The sequence below is a fragment of the Bufo bufo genome, chromosome 3 (assembly GCF_905171765.1).
Source record: "Bufo bufo chromosome 3, aBufBuf1.1, whole genome shotgun sequence".
Taxonomy (NCBI): domain Eukaryota; kingdom Metazoa; phylum Chordata; class Amphibia; order Anura; family Bufonidae; genus Bufo; species Bufo bufo.
In genome coordinates this window covers 444804863-444817317 of record NC_053391.1, presented here as the reverse complement: position 1 = coordinate 444817317, position 12455 = coordinate 444804863, and the positions used below count along the sequence as shown (strand labels likewise).

The 12455-nt window shown below is 46.9% G+C and overlaps 1 protein-coding gene across 2 annotated transcripts in view; it reads right to left on the bottom strand.

Annotated features, from left to right (window-relative positions):
• The window catches only part of LOC120995695 (E3 SUMO-protein ligase RanBP2-like), a 97710-nt gene extending 90079 nt beyond the window's left edge, over positions 1–7631 (bottom strand). For both annotated transcript variants that reach the window (XM_040425068.1, XM_040425069.1), the window contains exons 1-2: positions 6875–7631; positions 984–1051 (exon numbers count right to left, since the gene is read on the bottom strand). In XM_040425068.1, coding sequence (XP_040281002.1) covers positions 984–1051; positions 6875–6946 — 140 coding nt within the window. In that variant the 5' untranslated portion in view covers positions 6947–7631. The remainder of the gene's footprint in view (positions 1–983; positions 1052–6874) is intronic.
• Between the last annotated feature and the right edge of the window lie 4824 nt (positions 7632–12455).

Genomic DNA, 12455 nt, shown 5'->3' with positions numbered 1-12455 from the left:
CATGTCATTTATTTACGGTGTGGAACAACGGAAAGAAACACCACGGAAGCACTACGTATCGCTTCCAGTGTTCCATGACTCTCGAATTGCGAACCCAATCAAGTGAAAGGGTCCGCATCAGTGATGCGTGGTGCACACAGCCGGTGGCCGTGGATTGCCGACCCACCGTTTGCAGGCCGCAATACGGCCGCCCAATGGCCGTGTGCATGAGACCTTAGGCTGCATTTACATGCAGCAACTGAGCACACAACTGTTGAAAAGGAAGCGTTCCTTCCTGACAGTCATCTTCTCGTCAGTGGAGCAGAAGAGATGCATTTACATGGGGCGATCAGCTCCACAATATGACGAGTGATCGGAACTGCCATCGCTCATCCTCACAAGCGGCATGGTTTCTCGGCAGCAGATCGCTGTTTAGATGGCACGATCTGCTGCCCAGAAACAAGGTTTTAGGAGTCTGAATGAATGAATATTTCCCTCGTTGACTGGACGATCTGTGGCACCTTGAGGCTGGGTTCAGACCTGAGCGTCTTTGATATGCGCGTTTAACGCGCGTTTTTGACGAGCGTTTTTTGCAATAGTAAACGCGCGTTTGACGCGCGTTTGTGTGATTGACTGCAATGTCCTATGGCCACAAACGCGCGTCAAAACGCCCCAAAGAAGCTCAAGTACTTGTTTGAGCGTAGGGCGTTTTACAGCGCGTTTTTCAGCGCTGTAAAACGCTCAAGTGAGAACCAGGGCCATAGGGAAGCATTGGTTTTCATGTGTTGAGCGTTTTACAGCGCGTTTGAACGCACTGTAAAACGCTCAAGTGTGAACCCAGCCTTAGATGGGTGGATTATTGGGAACGAGCGTTTGTAAGAATGTTCGATCCCAATAATCTACCGGCCCTTATACTCAAGTATGAGTAGGCCACAGCAATGACACTGTACGGCTTACATTTCACAGACAAGAATAGGAGGAGATAATGGAATTCAAAGGCTCACCTCTTAGCAAGGTCATATTCTTTAGCTTCATAGTATAACTTGGCAACTAGAAAGCCTTTCATCGATTTCTGAAAGAGAGCAAGTGTAAAAAGAAAAACAGGTTTCTAAATGTTGACAAGTTCGTTTCCACACAATGCACATAGCTGTTTGCAGCAATCCCAAAAAGGAGCATGAAATCCTGAAGTGAACTAGGGTACACTCAAGTACTGTATTAGAAGTAAGCAACTGAAATCTGCCATATGGTTTTCTGGGTCGGCAGGTGCGACTATGGCATCAATACACCTGGGCTCCATCTCTCTTGGTCCTAGATCAGGGATCAGTAACCTCCGGTGCTCCAGATGTTGTGAAACTACAACTCCCAGCAGAAGGAGAGAAGACCAGATTTCAACCTAAAGCTAGGCTTGTCTATATTGTCAGACAATAAGCCTGTGACACGTTGTATGTGTAGATATGACGGATTTGGGAAATTAGGATTGTTAAGTAGGTGCCTTTTATATGAAAGTATAACCTCTTATACCTGGTAATACTGAGGCTAGACATGCTGTAGCTGGGGTACAGACACAGATTGTTCCATGTGCCAAGAGGTTTCCCCATATTGATGGCCTACCCTCGGGATAGATCAGCCATATCAGAAAGGAGGGGGTCAGACTCCCGGCACCTCCACCGATCAGCTCTATGAAGAGAATGCACATGCGTGCTGGGTTTTCCTCACTGGTTACCTGCTCGCTGTCGGCATGGCAGTCGTGAGCAGTGTAATTACAGCTCCTCCGTCCCATTCACCTGAATTACGTAGTGTAAATAAATTGTTTGGTACCATATAAGTGAAAGGGTCAGTGGAGCAGTAATTACACTGCTCGCTGCTGCAGTGCCCACCCTGAACAGGGAAGATAATGCAGCACTTACACGAGCCCTGCGGTCTCTTCAAACAGCTGATTGTGGGGGTGCTGGAAGACGGGCCGCCGCCTATCTGAGGGTACAAGGTCATCAATATGGGAAAAGCAGAGAACCCCTTTAAAGGTGAATATTATATATTAGCTTTTATCAGGAATATTTCTCCTGTTCTATTAATAGGCAGATCGCCCAGGAGATGAATAGAATAGAACATCCCTTCTGCTTCATGATCAGTGATGGCACATTTACTGGAGCCATAAGGCTCAGGCTCCCACACACTGCTTCTGAAGAACGATTTGTCAGCGATGCCACCCGGCTGGCTAATTCACCCGCAGCAGGATATACAACTCCATTTTACAGGACGCAGGATGTAGATAATTCCCATTGCTTTACACCTCCTGTGATTTGGGGTGGAAAGGTAAAGGAGCAATCTGGGCAAAACGGATCCCCTGGGGCTGATTTACTAACCTTGTCTAAAATGTAGACATGGCTGGACACTGCCCAACTTTATACCATCTATTGGCTGCTTTTCTGGCACTGAATAGTTCTTTTTGGCATGCTTGCGTCATAAATACCTCTAAAATCAAATGCGCCTAGCTGCGGCAAATTTTGGAGTAAGCGACCTCAGAATTCAGGTGCAGCCGCCACAGTAAAGGAGGGCTATTGCATGTATGCCGAGGCGATGGTGGATGAATTCTGACTGGAGCGTTACCAAGGACAGTGTGCATGTAGCCTTAGGGGCAGTAGAGATGCCTCCATGACACCAGACTACTTCCTTCTCCACAAGTACTGAAGCTCTTCTAGAAAGTTTAGTAAAATCCATGCACTGGGATTATATATTAAATATCATTGGCACCACCACAGTTCAAGATTTTATGACCGCAGGAAAAAAGCTGACCGCTCAGCAAATGGCTTCTGCTGTACATGACGGCCCCCGGCGACACCAGCAGACGCCCCACTGACGGTGCAGTGTCACATCTGACTGAATTGCACCATACCCAAATCTACACAGAGCCAGGTTTTAATGGACACAGCAAACCATGAATAGCTGGGAACTTGAAAACTGCAGACGGGCTCCAGAAGAAGAAAAAGATGTCAAATAAATAAAACAAGCAATTATGTCAAATATTTGTATCATTCCTTTAAAAAAAAAAACACAATTTAAAACTTTTGAAGGATGAATCTGGGCTGACCACATGTCTACTGTAAGTGCAAGTAAGGCTACTTTCACACCTGCGTTCGGGTGTCCGCTTGTGAGCTCCGTTTGAAGGGTCTCACAAGCATCTGTACTGCCCCAATGCATTCTGAGTGGACGCGGATCTGCTCAGAATGCATCAGTCTGGCAGCGTTCAGCCTCCGCTCAGCAAGCGGACACCCGAACGCTGCTTGCAGCGTTCGGGTGTCGGCCGTGCGGATCCGTCCAGACTTACAATGTAAGTCAATAGGGACGGATTCGTTTGAAGATGACACAATATGGTGCAATTTCAAACGGATCCGTCCCCCATTGACTTTCAATGTAAAGTCTGGACGGATCCGTTCAGGCTACTTTCACACATTTTATTTAAACTATAATGCAGACGGATCCATTCTGAACGGATCCAAACGTCTGCATTATAGGAGCGGATCCGTCTGAGCAGACATCAGACGGACCCGCTCTGAACACAAGTGTGAAAGTAGTGGAAAGCTGGTGGTTAACTTGCCGTCTATGCCATGACATCTATCATATAGCAAAGTGTATATTCAGGACCAATTTCATCAGTAATTATTTCTTCTCTTTATTCCGCCTCCGCAGCCTCTAATAAAGAGGTCTGACCTTATTTCATAGGGGTCCGAGCAAAGAAACGATGTGGCCAAAAGTCCCTACACGGAGTCCTCCTAAGTAGGTCCACCATCAATGTCAACTGGAATTATGTCCTCTTTAGTCAATATATCAAGCTTGCCCGTCAGCGGTTACAAAATTCACCACGTATACTGGACCGCAATCCTCGAAACGCTGCATAGCGGGTTCTGTGTGCTGCCCTATCCCTGGTGAATGGATGCCATCCTCAGTGGGGTCCGTCAGTGGTGGGATCCCTCATACGATTGATCCGACACGGCAACCTGCTGTACATTTTACACAGAAACCATGTGAACTGAGGCTAAACTTGGCCAAACAACTTGGGTAACTGTCAGCTGAACAGGCCAACCATTTAAAGGGGATGTCCAGGAAAATAAAAAGCAGTTTTAATGCCTTAAAAATATAAATTGAGCGCCAGTTTAGTTTCTGACAGAACGGAAACTTCCCACCTCTGATCAATAGCCAGGTCACCCCACTTCTCCATCAGCCATAAAGGGGGGGTGGGGGGGGGGGGCATAAAGTCACCCAGCTAACTGCAAGGAGTCCGTGTGAAAGCCAATCCGGAAATGTAGAGGTAGTGGGGGGCAGCTATGATACCCAAGAGCCGTGGCTGGGGTAGTGGTACTGTGTATGTTACCCACAGGAGTCTTCTGAGCTCAGTAAAATGCTAAAGACTGACGACAGACTCGCCTTAGGCCCCTTTCACGCGAGTGCAATGCGTGACGTGAACGCATAGGACCCGTACTGAATCCTGACCCATTCATTTCAATGGGGCTGTGCACGAGCGTTTTTTTTTTCACTTCTGCATTGCGTTAAAAAACGCAGCATGTTCTATATTCTGCGTTTTTCACACAGCCCTGGCCCTATAGAAGTGAATGGGACTTCAGTGAAAAACGCATTGCATCCAGAAGTGTGGATGCGATGCTTTTTTCACCGATGGTTGATGTTTGTAAATCTTCAGTTTATCACGCGCATAAAAAACACATCAAAACGCATTGCACCCCTGCTTAAAAAACTGAACACAATCGCAGACAAAACTGACTGAACTTGCTTGCAAAATAGTGCGAGTTTCACTGAACGCATCCAGACGTAATCTGTCACGCTCGTGTGAAAGAGGCCGTAGTAATGCTGGTACAGATTTGCTAAGAAGATTCTTTACATCCTGTTTTTGAGAAAAAGGAAATCTCTTTCCCTAGAAGTATATTCAGAAAATGTTTAACACCCCTGTCCCTAGACTATATTAAAAGGGGTTATCCAACCCCTAAAATGCCTCCCCATACACCCGGGCCCCAACAGAAGTTATACTTACCTGGCTCCCCGACAGCCGCATTGCTTCTGATGCCCGCATGGCTGCCACTGCATCTCCCCAACATCCAGCATCCGGGGGGGAAGGGAAGGAGTTTAGCCAATAGCAGGCCACGACAGGAACAAGCCTCCCTAGCATCACGGGTGACACTAGGGAGGCCAGGTAAGTATAACCTCTGTCAGGCGGCATTATAGGGGTTGGATAAAACTGATAAGACTGTCACACTTTTAAAACATACCATAACTTCTAGTTGAACTAATAGAGGCAACAGACAACAAATCCTACGTAGTCTGAACCTGCAGTCATACTTTCGGTAAGGATGCCTTCACCTTTTTTTTTTTTTGCAGCTGAGAATGAATTTTCTAGAGAAACTGAATCCATTCCAAAAACCATATGCAGACTAGTGACAGCTAAAGGACAGGGGTATACCAGCACAATGAGCCGGCTCCTACTTGGCCTGCAAATGGTTAAAAAAAATAAACCAGCATAATCAATTCTTAAAGATCTGGACCTCCTGGATAAACGACTCCCTTCCTGCCCAGCAGAACAGGACCTTTTTGAGAGTGTGCCCACTCATATTATAACCAGTTATAATACTACCATACTGCCAGAGAACCCCTCCCCCATATGTCTCGTCTGAGTGTCTTCATACTTAGGGCTCTGTGCGCCCCGTGCCCATATTGCGGCTCACAATATACAGGCACCGGCCGCGTGAGGCCATACTGCGGATGACGATCCACTGACTCGAACAGATCGGCAATCCACAGGATACGGATCGGGAGCACTACAAAGCGCTTCTGTGGGACTTTGCTCCGTGCCTCCGCACAGCAAAAAATAGAACATGTCCTATGCCAGTGATGGCGAACCTATGGCACGGGATCCAGAGGCGGCACTCAGTGCCCTCTCTGTGGGCACCCAAACCCTGGAAGAAGTCCAAGGTGTAACACTATGCCTTAGACTTTTTCTGCCATTCATCGGCGCAGGGCATGCTATGAATGGCACAGACAGCGCACTGAATGTAGGCAGGCTATTATAGATAAATGATAAAGCACATGAAAGATATGTTATATTAGTATTCGGGGTAAATGGCCATGTTGGCACTTCGCGATAAATAAGTGAGTTTTGGATTGCAGTTCGGGCACTCGGTCTCTAATAGGTTCACCATCACTATCCTATGCGGACCGTCTCTTATGGATCATGGACCTATTGAAGTCAATGGGTCTGCATCCACAAACGGCGTTAAAGGCAACCTGTCACCGGGTTTATGCTTCTTGATCTGAGCTCAGCATAAACTTGTGACAGAGAGCAGGACTCCATCCAGGTAAAACATCGCCCATCAGAGACGTAGTCCTGGTAGTTAAAGGGAACCTTTCCCATTGTACGTAAAGTCCAATCTGCAGGCAGGAGGAGCTGAGCAGGCTGATAGTTTTATGGGAAAAGATTCAGCAATCGGTTCCCATAAATCTCAGCTCCTCATCCTCTGCTGATTGACAACCTACTCCCTATACCCAGAGAGCTGCCAGTGGGGGAAGGAAACCAGCTGTCATGAATACAGCAGGTTCCCGTTACAGAGGGCTTCCCACATAGATCACCACTGTCATCTGTAGGGGACTGACCCAGTACAGCAGGAGCACCCCCAATTCAGTACAGACTACGGCGGCCCCCCTGACACCGCTCACATCGATATGCGATACAAGGGTCCCCAGCAGCAGCACAGCCCCCACATGTGACAGGGAAAACCGCGCAGAAAGACGCCGAATGTGGCCAGAGAGGCGGCTCTCTGCCCGGCACACTGGGGGCCGGCTAGAGCTGGATGCCGGCTGTACGTGAGGCGAGCAGCAGGTAAATGGGGCTCACCTCCCGGGGAGAAGCCGCGCTGTTCTGGACGCTGTCGATGTATTTCTGTATCTCGGGTTTGCTGCGCCTCATCTTCACGGTGCGACTCCACACGCGGCCCTTCCGAGCCTCCCACAACACTGGAAAGTTCCCGTATGGCGCTCACGCAGAACTGGCGGCTGGACGTAAGTGACATCAGCGAACGTCACTTCCTAGTTTTAGGAAAGCCTTTCGGACGGAGAATGGAAACTGATAATACGTGCCGAGCGTAATGACGTCAGCGCCAAGACCCGTCCTCTCCCGCGAGACTCCCGCGCTGTCTCTTGAAGGCAGAGAGGCTGCTGGGAGCGGAGCTCTGATACGGCGTCAGTGCACAGTGCTGTTCCTGGACCACTGACGTCACCTTTTAGCTTTTACCCTATTCCTGCCGGGATTTGGACTGCTTTTCCCGTCTTTCTTGGCCACCATCTTTGCTCAGGCTGAGATAACTTTGTTCTGTCTTCTGGGGAAAGAGTCCATATAATGACCTACCCACCTACTCTAGATGGGTACTTACTGGAAGTCTCTGGGCACCGCTTCTTTAGAGAGGTTGTCCCATCACTAGGACCTACCCCTAGCGATGTGCCCTCAGTGTCAGGAGTGGGAGAACGGGGCCCCAAAAGTGAAAGAGAGCAAACCACTCAAGTATGGCCACCTCTCCATTTATAGCCATGGGACTGCCGGAAATAGCTGAGCCAGAACTCCCGTAGTGGTGAAGAGGGGGCGGCTGCGTATGTTCACGTAAGGCCTCATGCACACGACCGTATTTTGTTTCCGTGTCCGATCCGTTTTTTTGCCGATAGAATGCGGACCTATTCATTTCAATGGGTCCGCAAAAAACGCGGACAGCACACCGTGTGCTGTCCGCATCAATATGTCCGTTCCGTTGCTCCGCAAAAAAAATAGTGCATGTCCTATTTGTTTCTAGTTTGCGGACAAGGATAGGCATTATTACAATGGATCCGCAAAAAAAACGGATGCCATATAGAATGTCATCCGTTTTTTTTTGCGGACCGCAAAACACATACGGTCGTGTGCATGTAGCCTAAAGGGTCCCATTCTGGAGATATCAACAAAGGACCAACTGCTGACAGCTTTCAGGTCATTTACAGTGTTTGGAGCGTAATAAAAGCACCATTTTCATCATGTTTTGTTTCCGAGTGGTGCTGCTTGGGGCAGGCTCTGGACAGAAACGGTCTCCTTCACCCTCTGGCAGCTAACATGGTCTCTCCTAACTTACGCTGCAGAAGCAGTCTTCTCAGCTATACCGCCATGTTACTGCGGAGGCTCTGGTCCTTCCCTGACAAGCAGGGCATATACATGTTTCTATAGTGACGTGTTCACCAGCACATACACGGTTAAACACTTTGAACCCCAGCTGGCTCTGTACTATGTGCCATTAATGTTCACTGGATCATTTTTTTAACCGCATGTAAACAGGGTTAATATTTCTATAATCTACACAATATATTTAATGATGGAACAGCCCCTTTAAAGCTGGGGCTACACAGTTTTCTTAATTTAGGGGGAAAAATGTAACTATCCCAGTGCAATACAGAAGATAACGTAGCTCGGTACTGGAACGCAGCATGGTGGCTCAGTGGTTAGCACTAGTGCCTGGCAGCGTTGGGGTTTTAGGTTTGAATCTGACCAAGGACAACACCTGCATAGACTCTGCATGGGTTTCCTCCTACACCCTAAAGACATACTGATAGGGAATTTAGATTGTGGGCGGCAAGTAGAGATAACATCTGCACAGCGCTGCGGAATATGTTGGTGATATATAAACAAGATAAATTAATGGCACAGACTAACTAAAATGTCACATTTAAAGTGTAAAGTCCAGGTATAAAACTTTTCATAAATGAATAGTGCAGGTAAATATAAGAAACTTTGTAATATATCTTGTTAAAGAAAAAAAGCTATCTACTTTATCAGGCTGCTTTGCGCTTTCCTGCTTTTGACATTAATGTCTATGGAGGGGGAGGAGGCTACTGGATGGGAGACTACAGTTTCTGACTCTACTATATACACTGAACAAAAATATAAACGCAACACTTTCGGTTTTGCTCCCATTTTGCATGAGCTGAAATCAAAGATCTGAAACATTTTCTACATACACAAAAGACCCATTACTCTCAAATATTGTTCACAAATCTGTCTAAATCTGTGTTAGTGAGCACTTCTCCTTTGCCGAGATAATCCATCCCACCTCACAGGTGTGGCATATCAAGGTGCTGATTAGACAGCATGAATATTGCACAGGTGTGCCTTAGACTCTCCACAATAAAAGACCACTCTGAAATGTGCAGTTTGATCACACAGCACAATGCCACAGATGTCGTATTGTTTGAGGGAGCGTGCAATTGGCATGCTGACTGCAGGAATGTCTACCAGAGCTGTTGCCCGTGCAATGAATGTTTATTTCTCTACCATAAGCCGTCTCCAAAGGCGTTTCAGAGAATTTGGCAGTACATCCAACCTGATCAACTCTATGTGCGTGAGGCAAATGGTGGCCACACCAGATACTGACTGGTTTTCTGACCCCCCCCCCCCCCCCCGCCCAGTAAGGCAAAACTGTGCACATTTCAGAGTGGCCTTTTATTGTGGCCAGTCTAAGGCACACCTGTGCAATATTCATGCTGTCTAATCAGCACCTTGATATGCCACACCTGTGAGGTGGGATGGATTATCTCGGCAAAGGAGAAGTGCTCACTAACACAGATTTAGACAGATTTGTGAACAATATTTGAGAGTAATGGGTCTTTTGTGTATGTAGAAAATGTTTCAGATCTTTGAGTTCAGCTCATGCAAAATGGGAGCAAAACCAAAAGTGTTGCGTTTATATTTTTGTTCAGTGTAGTAAGATGAGGCTCTACTGTGCAGAGTGAGGTAGTAAGTGACTTACTATCTGGCCGTATCCTCCTCTCTCCATAGACCTTTGTGTGTGAGACTGAGACAAGAGCTACTAGAGATAAGAGGCTGAGTGAAGAGAAAGAGGAGGAAAGCAGCCCGAGAAGCCCAAAAGAAAGCATCATTCTTTAATAATATACACTCACCTAAAGAATTATTAGGAACACCTGTTCTATTTCTCATTAATGCAATTCACTAGTCAACCAATCACATGTCAGTTGCTTCAATGCATGTAGGGTTGTGGTCCTGGTCAAGACAATCTCCTGAACTCCAAACTGAATGTCAGAATGGGAAAGAAAGGTGATTTAAGCAATTTTGAGCGTGGCATGGTTGTTGGTGCCAGACGGGCCGGTCTGAGTATTTCACAATCTGCTCAGTTACTGGGATTTTCACGCACAACCATTTCTAGGGTTTACAAAGAATGGTGTGAAAAGGGAAAAACATCCAGTATGCGGCAGTCCTGTGGGCAAAAATGCCTTGTGGATGCTAGAGGTCGGAGGAGAATGGGCCGACTGATTCAAGCTGATAGAAGAGCAACGTTGACTGAAATAACCACTCGTTACAACAGAGGTATGCAGCAAAGCATTTGTGAAGCCACAACACGCACAACCTTGAGGCGGATGGGCTACAACAGCAGAAGACCCCACCGGGTACCACTCATCTCCACTACAAATAGGAAAAAGAGGCTACAATTTGCACGAGCTCACCAAAATTGGACTGTTGAAGACTGGAAAAATATTGCCTGGTCTGATGAGTCCCGATTTCTGTTGAGACATTCAAATGGTAGAGTCCGAATTTGGCGTAAACAGAATGAGAACATGTATCCATCCTCTGATGGCTACTTCCAGCAGGATAATGCACCATGTCACAAAGCTCGAATCATTTCAAATTGGTTTCTTGAACATGACAATGAGTTCACTGTACTAAAATGGCCCCCACAGTCACCAGATCTCAACCCAATAGAGCATCTTTGGGATGTGGTGGAACGGGAGCTTCGTGCCCTGGATGTGCATCCCTCAAATCTCCATCAACTGCAAGATGCTATCCTATCAATATGGGCCAACATTTCTAAAGAATGCTATCAGCACCTTGTTGAATCAATGCCACGTAGAATTAAGGCAGTTCTGAAGGCAAAAGGGGGTCCAACACCGTATTAGTATGGTGTTCCTAATAATTCTTTAGGTGAGTGTATATTAGGGCACTTTCACACTTGAGTTAGAGGATTCCAGCAGGCAGTTCCGTTTCCGAAACTGCCTGCCGGATCCAAAAATCCATATGCAAACGGCGAGCATTTGTTTCCGGATGCAGATCTGTCTGACAAATGCATAGAAATACCAGATCAGTCTCTCCGGTGTCATCCGTAAAAACGGATCCAGTATTTATTTTTTTCGCATTTTTAAAGGTCTGCGCATGCACAGATCGGGAAACCGAATGGAAATTAATGGCAAGTGTTCCTGAATTTTGGCCGGAGAAAATACGGCAGCATGCTGCCATATTTTCTCCGGCCAAATACCGTAAGAGTGACTGAACTGAAGACTTACTGATGCATCCTGAACGGAATGCTCTCCATTCAGAATGCATTAGGATAAAACTGAAGTGTTTTTTTCCGGTATTTAGCCCCTGTGACGGAACTCAGTACCGGAAAACTTTAACGCTAGTGTGAAATAGGGTTGTTGCGATACCAAAATTTTGATTCAATTTCGATACCATAAAAAAGTATTGCAATACTCGATACCACGCAAAAAAAATAAAACACCAAATAAGCCACGTGCATTCCGCATTTAAAAAATACCGAATCGCACAGTTTTTATTCCGGTGTTCCCCGCATAAAAGATTTTTTTTATATTTTAATAGTTTGGACTTTTCGGACGTGGTAATATGTGATATGTTTATTTATTTATTGTTTATATATTTTATATGTAAAATTGGGAAAGGGGGTGATTTATACTTAATATTTAGGGTTGAGGGGGGGGGGGGCACTGCACCACCAATGATTTTAATACTGGGGAGGAGGGCGCACTGCGCCACCAATGATAGTTAACCTTTAATACAGGAGGCGGGTGTCGGCAGCAGATCAGCGGCAGTTAACCCCTCACATGCTGCACCTGAGGGGTTAACTGCCGCTGATCGCAGCTCCCTGTCAGAGGCACGGTGCCGGCTATGCGATTATGCTGCCGGCACCTGCCTCCTGTATTAAAGGTTAAAGAGGATCTTTCATGGGTCCAAACATTGTAAACTACGTATCAGGATATGTAGAGCGGCGCCCAGGGAGCTCACTGCACTTACTATTATTCCAGTGCGCCGCTCCGTTCGCCCGCTGTGGCCCCCGGTATATTCTCCCGCTCTGTATGCTAATTACTAGCATCGGAGCAATGGGGAGGAGACTGCCCTTTTTCTCAATGGGAGTTCTTTCTCCCTGGCTGTGAGCTGTCCAAAGCGCAGAGCGTCACAGCCAGGGAGAAGGTGAGTTTTTTTTACACCCATTGAGAAAAAGGGCAGTCTCCTCCCCATTGCTTTGATGCTAGCAATTATCATACAGAGCGGGAGAATATGCCGGGGGCCACAGCGGGCGAACGGAGCGGCGCCCAGGAATAATAGTAAGTGCAGTGAGATCCCTGGGTGCCGTGCTACATATCCTGATAGTTTACAG